The sequence below is a fragment of the Pseudomassariella vexata genome (assembly GCF_002105095.1).
Source record: "Pseudomassariella vexata strain CBS 129021 chromosome Unknown BCR38scaffold_1, whole genome shotgun sequence".
NCBI lineage: Eukaryota > Fungi > Ascomycota > Sordariomycetes > Amphisphaeriales > Pseudomassariaceae > Pseudomassariella > Pseudomassariella vexata.
In genome coordinates, this window is record NW_024467956.1 from 2,333,256 (window position 1) to 2,347,925 (window position 14,670).

General features: G+C 47.8%; 2 protein-coding genes and 2 non-coding genes across 4 annotated transcripts; 3 read left to right on the plus strand and 1 right to left on the minus strand.

Annotated features, from left to right (window-relative positions):
* Window positions 1-1,920: 1,920 nt before the first annotated feature.
* On the plus strand, window positions 1,921-3,261 carry BCR38DRAFT_330781 (family 25 glycosyltransferase; the record flags this gene model as incomplete). Its single annotated transcript, XM_040854994.1, has 4 exons — window positions 1,921-2,213; window positions 2,295-2,399; window positions 2,451-2,709; window positions 2,833-3,261. The coding sequence occupies 4 exons, from the start codon at window positions 1,921-1,923 to the stop codon at window positions 3,259-3,261; spliced, it is 1,086 nt and encodes a 361-aa protein (XP_040721126.1).
* A 2,186-nt stretch (window positions 3,262-5,447) lies between these two features.
* BCR38DRAFT_t19 lies at window positions 5,448-5,550 on the plus strand. Its single transcript has one exon. It is a non-coding gene; the product is annotated as a tRNA-Thr (tRNA).
* A 4,358-nt stretch (window positions 5,551-9,908) lies between these two features.
* On the plus strand, window positions 9,909-10,001 carry BCR38DRAFT_t20. Its single transcript has one exon. It is a non-coding gene; the product is annotated as a tRNA-Arg (tRNA).
* A 211-nt stretch (window positions 10,002-10,212) lies between these two features.
* Window positions 10,213-11,797, minus strand: BCR38DRAFT_417288 (CRAL-TRIO domain-containing protein). Its single transcript, XM_040859147.1, has 2 exons — window positions 10,935-11,797; window positions 10,213-10,879 (listed from the first exon to the last, which is right to left on the minus strand). Exons 1-2 carry the CDS (start codon window positions 11,704-11,706, stop codon window positions 10,437-10,439), a joined length of 1,215 nt encoding a protein of 404 aa, XP_040721127.1. The 5' UTR covers window positions 11,707-11,797; the 3' UTR covers window positions 10,213-10,436.
* Window positions 11,798-14,670: the final 2,873 nt, after the last annotated feature.

Sequence of the window (14,670 nt, forward strand, 5' to 3'; positions counted from 1 at the left end):
TATATAGATAGCTAGGCCGCCGCTTGGACCCGGCATAACAGCAGGGTCGGCGATGCCAAGGATCTTGACTCTCGTCATCCCAAAGCTTCACATAGATTGTAATCATGACTCGGGAGTCTTTTGTCCGAAACACCCCTCCGGCGCCCCACCGGTGTCTTGCGTTCAGTGTCCTGACACCCACTGGTGCCTATGGCATTCTGTTCTCTGACAGAGGAAGACCTTTCACCTTATTTCCCGGATAGATAGGAGGGATAGGAAGCCTACGAGGCCTAGAGAGCCGACGACGAGCAAAGTACCAGGGGACAGTCTTAATCTCAAGTAGACAAGCGAGCAGCAACTACACGGAAGATGGAACGGAGCCTAACGCTAAGATCTCTAGGTGAAGGGGAGTTTTTATAGTCATACAGGTTTGACTATCTCTAAGGACAGAGAGACGAACCTAAGGGAGGGATATAGTAGGTCAATGCCGGGTCATCAGAGTAAATAAGTGACAGGAATAGTAGGGACGTTTCTTTCCCTTTCTTCAAGAAGTATGCAAAGACGGATTATCTTGATCACCTCCTTCGTTATCTTCTTCTTCTTCACCTTCTTTTCTAGTCAGTTAATCAGTTAGTCAGTTTTTCAATTCATTCATTTTCACTTATACATACATTTAGACAGCTATTTTGAGAATCAATCCTCCTACTCTCACCTTAGCCTTAATAACTATAGAAGGCTTCATTTCGCTCTAATCAGACTAACCTTACGCTAGTAATAGCTTCAATTAGACTCCCAGAGGTAAGCGTCCTACTTTGAGAATCACCTTATCAGAGGACATATCTAAACAACTTATGTATCCAGAGTCACAAGGGTTGTAGGAGCTTCGCTCATACAACCAGCACTACGAGCTTCGTCTGATCAGACCTCAGGTGGAAGTCGTTAGTGCTGGAGCCGTCTTGTCAGTGTATTAGGTAGTGGGTATATCCTACTGACCACCTGACCCCGTTTTAATAGCCTTTGAATATACGATGAGAGCAGCGTTTGAATTACTCGCTAAGCCTAAAAGTAGCGGTTTGACCCCCTGCCGGACCCCCTGCTAACGCAGTGTGTCGAAAAAACGACTATTTGTCATTTTTGATCGTACTTCAAAATGCTACTAATCTGCACCAAATTGTTAGTATCTCCACAAAAAATCTGAATATAGCATAGAACGATGTATGCATCCCAATTCTCTCACACCCTATAAGTCAGATTGGAAGTGCGGCGAGTTTGTAAGTGCTCTAGGGCTCGTACGTGATTGCGAACAAGAGAACATATTCTCGTGACAGAACCAATAAAATCAGATTACTGACTTGCTATGTTCAAGCTTATTGTTCTCGGCCAAATCCGAATATAATGAGTATAATTGATAAATTGACCTTCAGGGCCCTGTCCTAGCAATATGCTCAGTAGGGAGGTTTTGGCACTAACGTTTAAAACCCTGGAGGAGGTGTAGATGCTTCCCCAACCTGTCGCACGATATGAAGCATGAGTCTTTCCAGGCAGGGAATCCCTGCCGTAGCTGTGTCAGTAACTCGTATAAAAATGGAGCCTGGGGACAACTATCACTCACTTCGGTTGATCTGTACCCATTGTCAACTGGTGAAGTTTCTTGTTTCATCAGGTCTTGTTTGGTCTATGTCGCCACCGTCGTGGTTCTGGATCTTATTGGTCTGGCTTGTCGTGCGGGATGCCAGGCCACACAGGTGGATAGGATGGGGAAAACGAAACAGCCGAAAGATGGCAGCCGACAATTGGCTGACGATGTTGGCCAGAAGGACTCCCTTGGGACGCAAAGTTATTTACTTGGGTGTAGCCGCTTTGATTTTCACGTGGTGGCTCTGTGCATCTTTCCTGGATTTGAACGACTCGGACTCGGGGTTGAGGATAGAATCGGTCCCCATGGTTGAAGGCGTGACTGACAACAAAAGGAGCTCGTTGACTTTAGACTTTGAACGGATAAACAACGCTACCTTGGGGTTTGAGAAGGTGTTTGTCGTCAATCTTGCGGAGAGGACAGACAAACGTGATGGCCTGTCGCTGACGGCAGCATTGACGGATATCAAGCTTGATTGGACAAGAGCCATGCGCGGCTCGGACGTGGGCGACAAGGCACTGCCGTTGGGGGTGGACAGGAAGGAATGGAGGGACGGGGGGATTGGATCTTGGCGTAGCCAGATGAATGTCATTCGAAGGTAGGTGTCCCTGAACCCATAGACCCTGGGACATTTCGAAGGGCTGGCTGTAGAAATGTTATTGGGCTCTAACATTTCCAGCATTGTCGAGGACAGCATAGCCAGCGCACTGATTCTCGAAGACGATGCGGACTGGGATGTGCGTCTGAAGGAGCAGCTGGTGCGTTTCGCCGAGGGCTCGCGGGTGTTGCTAGACCTGGCCAAACAAGAGCCCGCATTTTCAACGTCTGGAGACAGGGATTCCATCAGACCAACGATGCCGCACTCGCCATATGGAGACGGGTGGGATATTCTCTGGCTGGGCCATTGTGGCGACACCTTTCCCGAGCGCATCCCGGGCCACCACATCATTGACACGGACTCGGCACGGTACAAATACTATGCCGTACATAATGACGAGACCATGCCTCCACCAGAGCACACAATGAGCTGGATAAGCGGCGACTTGAAACGCCACCCGGCCACACGTTGGGTGCATTTCAGCGGTGGGCCAACTGTGAGTATCTTTTATTTTCTCTCGAAGGTGCTCACTATCTACTTCACGGTGTCGCTTAACTTCGGTGTACATGTTCTCCCATATTCCCCTATGAAACTTCTCCCCGGCTTCTAACTTTTGTAGTGTAGCGCTGGATATGCCCTATCCCAGGCCGGGGCCCGCAAGGTACTACTAGCCCTAAGTGTTGGCGGCACCTTGGTTGCTCAACTCGACAACGCCATTTCCGACCTGTGTCGTCACCATACACCCTGGGATGCCCCTGAGGATATTGAGGGTCCCCCAGGTTATCCAGGCGCCCGGATGCGTTGTCTTAGTGTCACGCCTGCCCTTGTTTCACAGCACAAACCCCGAGGTAGGAGAGCCGCAGACTCCGATATTGAGCCCATATACAACGTTGATGCAGTCAGAGACGTCGGCGAGTCCCCAAATTTGGTCTGGAGTGCGAGATTGAATGCCCAGAACTTGATACTGGGCTTGCCAATGCAGCATCAATTTGTAGCCCACGAGGAAAAGGGGGCGATGGACTATAATCTTCATATCCGGAATAGCTGATAGATTGGGACCCGGGCTGTTATATCTGCCCTGGCATAACTTCCCTCTGCACGCATGTTATATATGAATTTGTACCATTTTGATTGGTTTCTGTATGTGGCCCACTGTCGTGAAAAATGTCCTTGGTAATAGTTAAGATTCAATGCGGAGGCTCGAATGCGCTAATTACACCCAGTTCATATTATGGTATCCGTAAATACCCAACCTGGTAGCGACTACCCGCAAGTATCAGACGGTCCGGTGAATGTAAGGGCGGTAGTATTAGAAATATTAGCAATGGCGTGGGGCACCCAAAAATGGCTTATTAACACCGCTAGCCCCTAACTTCAACCTTCTTTATCTTTACTAATATTGATTTAACGTAGTCCACGGTCCAATTGCACACTTTGGCAGACCTTATACGACAATGTATAAGTTAATTCAACCACAACGCCTATCACCAATTGAAACTACTCAGAATCGTTATCTTCAGACGTCTCTACATCATTTCCACAAGTGCGCGTATTATGTCCGGGCTCGCCGCAGATTCTACAGCGCCGTAAACGCGCAATTCGCCGCCTCGTACGACCACCAATTTGACGAAATTCGTCATGTAACTGCCCATCAACCTCTCGTTGAGACTGTATGTCCTGTCCAGCTTGTATACGAAGTTACCCTCCACTATGTAGCTGTTTTTTCTTCGCACGGCGACGTCGACTTAAGGTCTCATTTGCCTTTCGAAGTGATTCGACCTCGCCTTCTAAAAGGGCAAGCCGATGCATAACCTTCGTTGTACCTCGCGCAATCTGATCTATTCCAGCAAAAGTTGACGTTGGTGAGCTATTTTGATGTCGTACAATCCTATTTTTCACATAATCGGTTTGTGATTGGGCTTCGATTGGGTTGTTCGGAGTCTTTGGTCCCCAAGGGACGGGGAGACCAGCCGAGCTACCCGGAGGTGTTGGCGTATGTAATTTCACATCGAGCTGTGATATGACATAATCTGCATCGTACGGAACTATTCCTACCCCTCGGAAACCTCCTTGGATATTTGAAACCGTAAAAGTTGCGTTGTACGCGTTTAAAAACGCCGGTAAAAAGTCTTCTTTCGAGATACGACTTATATGTGCTCGCATGAGATCTTCGATTTCTTTTCCGTACGCTCTTTTTAACCCGCGAAAACAACCAACATCAAGAGGCTGGAGCTTATGCGACGAATGAGAAGGCATAAAAAGCGTGACGATATTGTTAGCTTTGCAATATACCTCGAAATCGGTCGAGTGATGGCTTTCGTGACCGTCGAGGATCAATAGGCGATGAGTACCTTTCGTACGAGACTTGGTGTGATGATCGAAGTGTTTTATCCAATCTTCGCCTCTCTCGTTCGTAGTCCAGCCATTTTTAGTAACTGCGATAACCCAATCAGGCGGTAATGGGCTGTTTTCGTACCATGACGAGAGGTGGGTTTTGCCGGCGAAAATGATGTACGGAGGGAGGGCATAACCGGACGACCCAACGCCTTGAATAACTGTAACCCATTCCCTATTTCCTTGCGGGGCTGTCCTAGGCCTTCCGCGCCGATCAGAAGTCGTCACGACCATTTCGGGCGAGATTTGGCCCATCACAAAACCGGTCTCGTCGAAGTTGTAGATATCCTCCTCCTGGATCGCGTATTTCGCAATTTTATTCTGTACCAGGTCAAACCACGCGTGATACGCATCGGGGTCTTCGCAGAGGACTCTCTGATAGTCGATCTTTCGATTTAAACGCGTCCCGCGTCGCGACTTCGAAGTAATCGGTTGGCCATATCTTCAATACCACTCAATCGGGGAGGAAATGCTCGCGAATCTAAGTCGGTTATATGTCGTACGATTGCCTCTTCTTCGGAAGGAGTCAACTTTTGCGTTGGCGATTGCGTAATCGCTCGAGCGGTTTTACCGTCGCGTCGATACGCAAGGGTTCCAAAAGGTACGTTATAGATCTGACCAGCGCGACGTACACTTAATTTTGGATCAGATTGAAGCGCATGTAATGCTAGAATCATATCACTTTCATTCCAAGAACTAACCATAGTTATGTGGTGAAAAACCGCAGGTCAAAGTGGTAGCGTACGAAAATCTGCCGAAGTGTGCAATTGGACCGTGGACTACGTTAGTTATTACGAAATTTTACATACGTCTCCTTTATACTAATATATTATTATTATGGTCGGCTGGTGTAGTTGGTCACTTCGCTGGTAGATAAGTCCCGATTTGAGCCTCGCCCACTTGGGTTGGTGACGAGTCGCGGGTTCGAATCCCGCAGCTGACACACAAGGGGGTTTAGTCAACCCTTACGGCGCGCTGCCCACCTTGTTGACTTCGCCTACCTAGCGATAATAGGGAGATTGGTGCAGTTTAGGATTACGAGCATCCTAGCCAGTCGACCGTCAAGCACTACGTCGGCGGAATATAACTCGACAGCCGGTCCAGAATTCGAATCGTTAATCCGACCCCTTATCGGACCTCGCCTATCCGATAACGCTCGTCGGCGAACCCGTCCCCTCACGATAGAAGGCGCGCAGCACGCCCCCTCGCCGCGATTCTTGCGAGCGTCTAGACCACGTTACGGTCTATCCACTTGAGCGTATGGTTGAGATGTATACGCTCGACGAGAACCCCAATTAGCAGATACTACGACTTGTCGCGACAAAAAAAATAGTCGAGCATCTTCTGCACATCAGCAGCATCCCACCCCTGAGGACGAATTTAAGTGCCACATTACCACGCTTATCGGTAGTTCAGGCAGGGGTTGTAGCACAGACTTAGGGAGGGACAGGAGGTTTAGTAGTCGTTTGGCTACAAGTTTACCTGTATAACCGCCCGACGCGGCTTAAGGGCCCGCTATATCATCTATAGCCCCTTAAGGGAGTACTTGTAGAGGTACCGAGGGTTAACACCTACGGCGTATTTAATATTATTTTATTATTATTATTAAATACGCCGTAGGCTCGAAGCCCCCGGTACCTCTGCTAGTACTCCCGTATGTCAAACCGTGCCCTAATGGCTGGACTAAATACATACGCTGTGTCACGACCTGGGTTGCATCGCATGGGTATAGACCTCGATTAGGTGCTATCGACCAAGATTCTACTCTAAGGAGCGAAGGAAAGAAGATGACAACTTAGGTTTGAGGGATCGCGACTAAGTCATCCACGCTTGGCGGGGCTCCTACAAGGGTTATGATTGGCTTCCCATCTGACACTGCCACGGCAGGTGTTCCAGCTGTAAGTCACCTGGTTGTAGTGAGTCTGCGAGGGTTGACCGTCACACGCTGCGTCGTCGGTTCGCCCTATTGGCGACTGCGTTGCGTTCACTACCATACTACGTTGGTTCTCAACCTACCAACAAAGTCCCCCCTGAGAAGATCGATGCTATCTGGGCCTTGAAGCTGTCCGACCCGTCCCTAGCAGCCACCTTACAATAGTCCCACTAACTACTGGTTCTCCTGTTGCCGTTGCGAGGTCTCTGCGAGAGTATAGTGGCCGTGGTGCGATGGCGGCCCGTAACCGTTCCCTCGGTCCTTCCAACAGCCCGCAAAAGAGGATTACGTGCTCTGCCGTCTCAGGGGCGTCGCCACAGCGGCATAGCGGCGAGTACACGCCAAAAGCCCCTGTCTTGAATAAGAAGGCTGCTAGTCCTATTTTTTCCGTCCTGATCTGGCACAGCGTAGACGCCTCCAGTCGGTTCAGGCCGAAATACCTGCCCCCTTTCGGTATCTGCATCGAAGGGCCCTCCGGTTCCTCAGCGATAGCGCGTCGCTGGCGATCGTGATGCTCTACTCCGGTGAGCCATCTCTTCCTCCAGTGGCCGAGGAGGGCAGCCGGGACCTCCTTTTCCTCACTCATCCACTCGGAGCCCCGGGCCTCCTTCTCCATAGTGTACCCTGCCGGTCGGAGTAGCTGCGACGCCTGCTTCCTCTTCGCCGGCCTATCCTGCCGGAGTATATGTGACGCTTTAGCGCTCGCGCTGTGAAGCAGATTTCTCTTCCCGCTAAGCCGTAGCCGTTCTTCAAACTTAGCAGCCCGGGCACTAAGATAGAGGTCTAGTGGCGGGATTGCTGCTTCTGCTTCCAGGTGGCGCATACTAATATAAGTTAATATACCGAAGATAATATTTACCGGGCTCGTTAAGTAATAGCTAACGGTTAAGCCTCCGAAAAGCAGTATATTAGTTGTCAGAGAACAGAATGCCATAGGCACCGGTGGGACACCGGTGGGGGCTCTGGTGTAGGAATGTGCGAGTCATGACACGATATGGAAGTCTTGGTTTGCGGAACAATCGGGGAAACTAGTGCTCCGCGGCTCCGACGTCGGGTTCTAGCTATCTATGTAAGGGGCGGAGGCCCGGGAAGAAGATAGAGGGAGAGTAGAGATCAATGCATCACCGTGGGCACCCCTACCTGAGACCGCCAGTGACCACCCGGTGCTACGTAGGAGGGACGCCCGTTACTCCCCATCACTCTGTACTATTGCCTTCGGCCTAGCCGTACCCTGACATTAGTATGGTATCCTAAGGTCTACGCTTTCACGCTAGATTTAGGGAGCCTAATTAAGAGATATAGCCTTCTCTAACTACTAGAGGCTCTCTCTAGTTTAGGAAGCCTATCTAGCCGTATAGGTTCGAATTTAAGCTACCCTAGGCCTCTTACTAACATATTAATAGCTTAAAGACCTCACTAAGCGTATCCTATAAATCTACAGAGATACCTAACTGCTTAAAAAAACTAGGTTTAGGTTTTTACTAAAAGGAAACTTTTAATTAAGGTCTAGAGAAGTAGAGCTATAGAACCCTACCGTATTAATAGAGCCTCAGCTAATATAATCAGGTAATTGTTACGAACCGTTGGCCCTGAACCAACATTACAGGCCCATCGGCAGGGGATCAGTGAAGGAGAGATGGGCATATAAGGGACAGGACTCCCAGGCATTTCATAGATAGACAGTCTCTACTTCAGTGATCAATCTAAGCATCAATCTAACCCATTGGTGAGGCAAACTGCCTTGACGACTCTATTCCCAGTTACCCTACTTGAATACTTCGGTTACCCAGAGCCCTATACTCCATACGTCAGACCCCGATATTATTGCTAAAGGACTCCTCAGCAGGACTTACTTACTAGCACAAACCCTTACAGACTCTTTAGTGGTTTACGCAGCTAGACTATTAGAGGTTTCGTTACAGTAATAGGGTAAATACCAAGCTATCCCTAAGATTAAAGCGGTTAAGACCTCTAATCGATATAATATGGATAAGATAAGTATTCTAGAAGGTAGAGGATCAAATAGTCTTATTCTAGGATTATCTAGGACATATCTATATTGATACGTGACCCCATGGGGGGTTACCCTACAGCGATAGATAAGATAGATAAGATAAGATAAGAGCTATAAAAGAGCTCTGCTAGGCCAGAATTGTCACGGTCTATGACCGGTATGTGGCCTCTGCGACGCAGAAAGACCCACGGAAATCTCTGAATAAGCTTCACTCCGACAGCACTTGGACCCACGGAAAGCTCTGAATAAGCTTCACTCCTACAGCACTTGGACCCACGGAAATCTCTGAGTAAGCTTCACTCCTCGAAGATTCCTGAAACGACGAGACGGGAGGACAAAGGATAAAACGGAGAAGGGTTCACCACACTGAATGTATCTAATGTTTTTCTCTTCATAGATGGATAGTACTCTTAGAGTAGGCTAGGCTAATTGTCGAATATCACGTGTGTCCAATCGAGTAGTCAGCAGTGCGTAAGATTGTATATGAATGAGGTGTGTTCTTCTCTCTGTCTTCTGTTCTCGCGAACTCCCGTTGCTCTGCCTTTTATAGATGCTTTAGAACATGTCGGTAACTTTGGTGTTACTTTTGAGAAGAGGAGTTCCTTTCGCCTTCTGAACTTTAAGTGACAATAGTCTTCTCTAGTGCCATATTATTTCTGAACCTAGGAACCAGGTGCCCTATCTGACACTAATTGCATCGACATTACCCTTGACCCTTACAAACGGAGAGCGATGTAACACGGCAGAGGCATCGTGACCGGCGTCACAAGCGAGTATATCGCCTTTAACGCCGGTAGTAATACCGCTTAGATCCGGAACTTCTTTATAGAACTAGGCTATACGGATAGACTAATAGTTATCCTTAAGGATAATTCCGGTATATTTAAGTAGTTAGAAGATCTCACTATAAATAAGTAGAAGCGATATATTTGTAGGAATTAGACCCTAGAGCCTATAGTAGCGATAGGGCGTATAGGATTAAGCGCTACAGTTATGCCTTAGGCCGAAGGTAGTGTAGCGATAATTATAGTCTAGTAGGGTTAACCCCTTCCCCGTAGATGAAATAGCTACGTACACAGCAAACAGAATAGTAGAGAGATACACTAGTTAAGATAGGATCACCACAGAGTTATTAATAGAGGATTGAATCCCTCAACACTTATTTATATGAAATAGCATCAATAATTTCGGTTAATTCCGATGCGGTTCAATAGGGGGTTAGTTAGTTAATACAGCTAGTGCTCCACTTGACAAGAAAGAATAGGTGGGGCCAAATTCCAAATATAGTGGGGTATACCTTCATAAATTTTCAACCAACCAAATAGCAACTAATACCGATGGTTAAAATACGGACGTCCGGCTGGCGCAATGGTAGCGCGTCAGACTTCTATTCTTAAAAGATTAGAAGATTATCTGAAGGTTGTGGGTTCGACCCCCACGTTGGATGACACCACGATCTGATTTTTGCCATTTTTTATCCCGAGCTCTATCTACTCTAACTCGTAGGACATGATCTGGAAATAATGATGGGATACGTGCTCGTCAGAGACGGAGTTCAGCACCATGAAAAACTCCGTAATTCATTTAATTGTTCAAGTATTAGCAAATGCGCCGCAGCGGAGTCATGTCGCGAATTATTTTATGAATTTAATATATCTGTCCAAGATACATGGTCGATTGGCAAGTTTGAGTAATGAGAGTGCAGGAGGCTTGTTCTTAGCCACGTAGTATCAGCTAAAGACGTGATTTAATATTGGTTTCAGGGACCGTGTTTGGGTTTTTTTGGGGTAGCCTGCAGCAACAACGCAAGAAATGGAATGACGCGTGGTGTGCTGACCGAAACGAAGAAGCCGCACTGATAAAGTTGTAGTTGGGACAGCAGCTACGCTGCTTTGGCAAAGTTAACCTTGCCGTCCTGATCTAATACGCCAATGCGGTCGTAGAATGTCCTGGCCCGGATATAAGGATCGAGCTGCCAGTAGTTGACACGCAACTTTTCTGCAAGTTCTGCCCGTTTGGATGCCACCTCTTTGGCAGCCTGTGTCTCTGGGTCAAGCAACACCCACTCGGCAGTGGCAGTCTCGAACATGTGTATGATTTCGTCTCGCTCCGCTTGAATTTTGTCTCTGGCATCGTGGTCATCAAGTTTGCCGTTTTCCCCAGGATTTGGCTCTACGTATCGGTACTCCCAGGATTCATCGCCTCCGTACTCAACCTGGAGACTCTTACTGGCTATATATTTTGTCAGATCTGCTGTGGAGCGGGTGAAAACGATCTTCGCAGCTACAACAGGATCAAGCCACCCCTTGATGATTTTCCAGATACCTGTGACTACGGTTAGCGTCTGGATATCCGCGGATGATAGGTTGTAACGATATACCTTGGAAGATGTACGGAGCGTTATGGACCAGAACCACCCCAAGCGTCTCAGGATATCTTGCCTCGAAGACATTGACGATGAAACGGACGGCGGCAAAGTCCATGTTTTTCAGCCCGAACCCAGTTAAGTCGAATATAAGGCAAGCTGTGTCATAGGGATCCCTGACAAGAACTCGAATGCTCTCAATGGTGTGGAGAATGTACGTTTCCATAGCCTTATCCGACTGGGCACTGGGATTGTGTAGTCTCGCTTTCACTATATAAACAGGGCGGTAATGGAGGTCAAGTCCTCGCACGTAGCTCTTGCCGGACCTATACTGTAGCATGAAGCCGTTCTCGTCGTCCGTCATGGATTCCTTGAGGGCGACTGCTTCTCCTTGCAAAGTAACATTATCCTCAATGCGCATATCCTGTCGCCACTTTATGGTCGATACGAGCATGATGATAGCCTTGTTAACATGCCACTTACGGGCCCGTAAAAATCGTAGAACAAGAGAATCCGGGTGGTCGCATTTGGTCATGGACCAGATGGTCTTGCGGATTCCTTCGGGTGGCTCCTCAGCCAGGTACTGTTGGAACTCTTTAGTTTGGCCATACTTGTCATTGTCGTCTGTAGCTCCATCGACGGTGCTCGTTTTGATCCGGGAGACATCAATGCCTTGAGGTGGTAGCACACCGCAAATAGCACCAAGCTGCAGCCATGCTTCCTGCAGCTTCTTTTCCTGCTCGAAATTGAGACAACCAACGTGACCTTCGGGTATTTGTTGCGACATTGTTTTTGTTGTAGACAGTTATATTCCTTTATTCGAACAGTATGCTTCGGAGATAGTGGAGGCGGGAGACGTTGTTTGTACGTAAATTGTGTCCTCCACTCACGCTGACACCTTTGTGTAGGATGAGTCTAGGTAAACGTACGATTATATAAGGAAACTTGCATCTCTCACGTGCAGGGCTTCTTTCCACATGTGTACCTAGGTCCAATTTGAACGGTCTCGGGACAATTATGTGCTGAAGTTCGGGATGTCATGCGCGCCTGAAGATGGCTGAATTGAGTTCCCGCATGTCTCATGTCAACTTTACAAGTTGGGACGACCCCCAAGAGTCCAATTAGATGGTCACTATTGACTTCCCTACCTCTCTACATTGAGGTAGTACCTACCGACCGCAATGACTTCGAGCGGCTGTGCTAATAGAGTGGGGGAGTCTTGGTGAAGCTTGTCCGAGGCCCTGTGAAGAAGGCAAATATGGACCAACAACTTACAAATACGTCAATTTGGAGTAGGAAAGGAGACCTCGGAGGGTATTGATTGGATACAGATGCTTCGTTCTCAACCCTGATTCTGTGGATAGACCAGCCCTCCTCAGGCAGAGGGATCAATACTTCAATTACTAAACCACTCGCATGTCACGCCGCTCCAGGGGTTGCAATCCTTGCCACTACGCCACCGTACCAGATGTCTTCACCAAAAGAGACCAATACCAAAGTCCCTGACTTTGGTATCTGCAACCACTTATCAATCTGTTCAGACCAGTGTGGGTTAATCACGTGACAACTGTCACATCGCAGCCAAATGGCTCGAAACTCAGTAGCTACTGTACTCCACCCCCACATATAAAGAGAATCGCGAGATCCTACACTTGGAAGAGTTTCAACGATCGATGGGCCACTACCTGCCCTCAACAGTATCGAGATCTAGGGATCGCTATCCACCCGCGACCCCCCGAACTTGGCCTGCCCCGGCAACACCTAGGCAGATTACTCGCAGCGAGGTCGCACCACGGGGATTTCGTGACCTACCACGAGAGACTCCAGCATCGCGACGCACTGCTCAACTGCGGGTGTGGAAAGACAAAGACACCAGTCCACTTCTACTTTTGCAAGCGCGGCCGCAAGGCCACGCCCGGTCATCTAAAAGCGCATATGGCCAAGAATAGTATAGATTCCCTCCTAGGCACGGCCAAGGGAGCTCGCTTGTTTTGTCAATGGGCGGAGGAGACCAATTTCTTTACTGAGATCTGCCCATCGCACTGAACAGGAATGTTAGATGAAGACAGTCCCCTGTAACATAGATTCGACTAGCATAGACCATGCCGGCACTGCGCCCGGCACGTCTCACGTGATGAGACGTTAAATTTCAATCAATCAATCAATCAATGTACTCCACCCCTGCTGTGTCTGTGGGACGGCACTGGTACTAGCATTTCGGCTATATACAAAGGTGATGTAGGGAAGTACTAGTGAGGAGGTCCAAGCCGCACAAGGGCACTAAAGTATCTCGCGTGTATCTCACGTGACCTTAGGCTACCGATTCCACAGTGTGTATTAAAACCACTTTTAAGTCACCTGTTAGCAAATTCTAGAAGTAATAAAACGCATTGACCGCCTTCTTACGGAGAAATCACGTAAATATTGTAACGAGGCAGAGGCACATAGGTACGAATCAAGGTTGCATATCAGTGCATCTCTATTGTTGAATACTAAACTAGGGAAGAAAGAGAAGGAAAGGGTTACAAGTATGTCTGGCCGTTCTCCTATTATAAGGGGAACGCGCTCGTCCAGATCAGGGCAGGCCATGTCAGGATGTCCCTGCTTATCGTCCATGTGTCAGTCGTCACACTATCTATCTATAAACTACCTAGGAACTCCGTCCCTTATATGCCTATCTCTCCTTTACTAGTCTCTACTAGATGTATTTATTAACTAACATATCCGTCCCTATTGGATATATAGGGTATGTTAACTATCTAATATATCCACCCTTATTCTTTCTTTATTTAGATATATATTGAAACGGGGTCAGGCGGTCAGTAGGATATACCTACCACCTAACACACTGAACAGACAGCTCCAGTACCAACAGATCCCATCTGTTGATCTTATCAGACGAAGATCGTGGTGCTGGTTATAAGAGTGAAGCTCTTACACGTCTGGTGCGTGAGTTAGTCTGATATGCCCCTGATACTCGTATCGTAATAGTAGGATCTCGAACGTAAAGATAAGCTGAATAACTAAAATAACTAAATAACTGACTGAAAAGCGAAGGTGAAGATATAGATAAGAAGGAGATGATGATATGAAGATGAGGATGATGATGCGTGAAGATGGAGGACTCGTGTCCTACTCTGCCTCTGTGCCTCTTAAAGAAGAGAAAATAAACTTTCTCCTAGCCCCGTAACCTATTTCCCTGATGTCCGGTCTTACCCCGTTACAATATTTGTAACAGTAGATACTGTAGAAGGAGAGGCCAGGCACAATCGTTAATTCCTAACGCTAGTAGTAATAAGATACAAAGAAGGAAACTTGCCCCTCTAAGTTACCTTAGTGCCTTAAGCACTATTTGAGGGTCGCAGAAGGTTTTGTTGAAACGCTATCGGATCGTCATAATTTCGCCCGCCTATCCAGGCGGGCCCGATCGTGACCTTCTAGCCTATTCTAATTCTAGCTTGTGGCAATATTAGCCTATATATCTACCCTAGCCTCTAGGTTATATGACCCATCGGTCCTTTGGTTTCTCCGAAGTTGGGACATCCCACGTGATCCTTGTTTCTTTCCTGTAGTCCCGTATCCACCTGGCCTGCTAACGGGCCTTTTGTGTTAGTTAGGATCGTAGATTCGTAACATCTCGGCGTATCGGTTACTCTTTTGCCCTTTCCCTGTCCCTATCCCTACCCCTATAGTACCTTATTGATGCGAGTGCATATGGGGTGTGAATTGTTGTATTGGAGAAGGATGCCAG

Bases quoted from the DNA above. Each gene is read 5' to 3' on its own strand.
- BCR38DRAFT_417288 (XM_040859147.1), bottom strand. From the start codon at position 11,706: ATGTCGCAACAAATACCCGAAGGTCACGTTGGTTGTCTCAATTTCGAG. The intron at 10,880-10,934 runs GTATATCGTTAC...CCGTAGTCACAG, and splicing joins CGCTCCGTACATCTTCCAAG to GTATCTGGAAAATCATCAAG.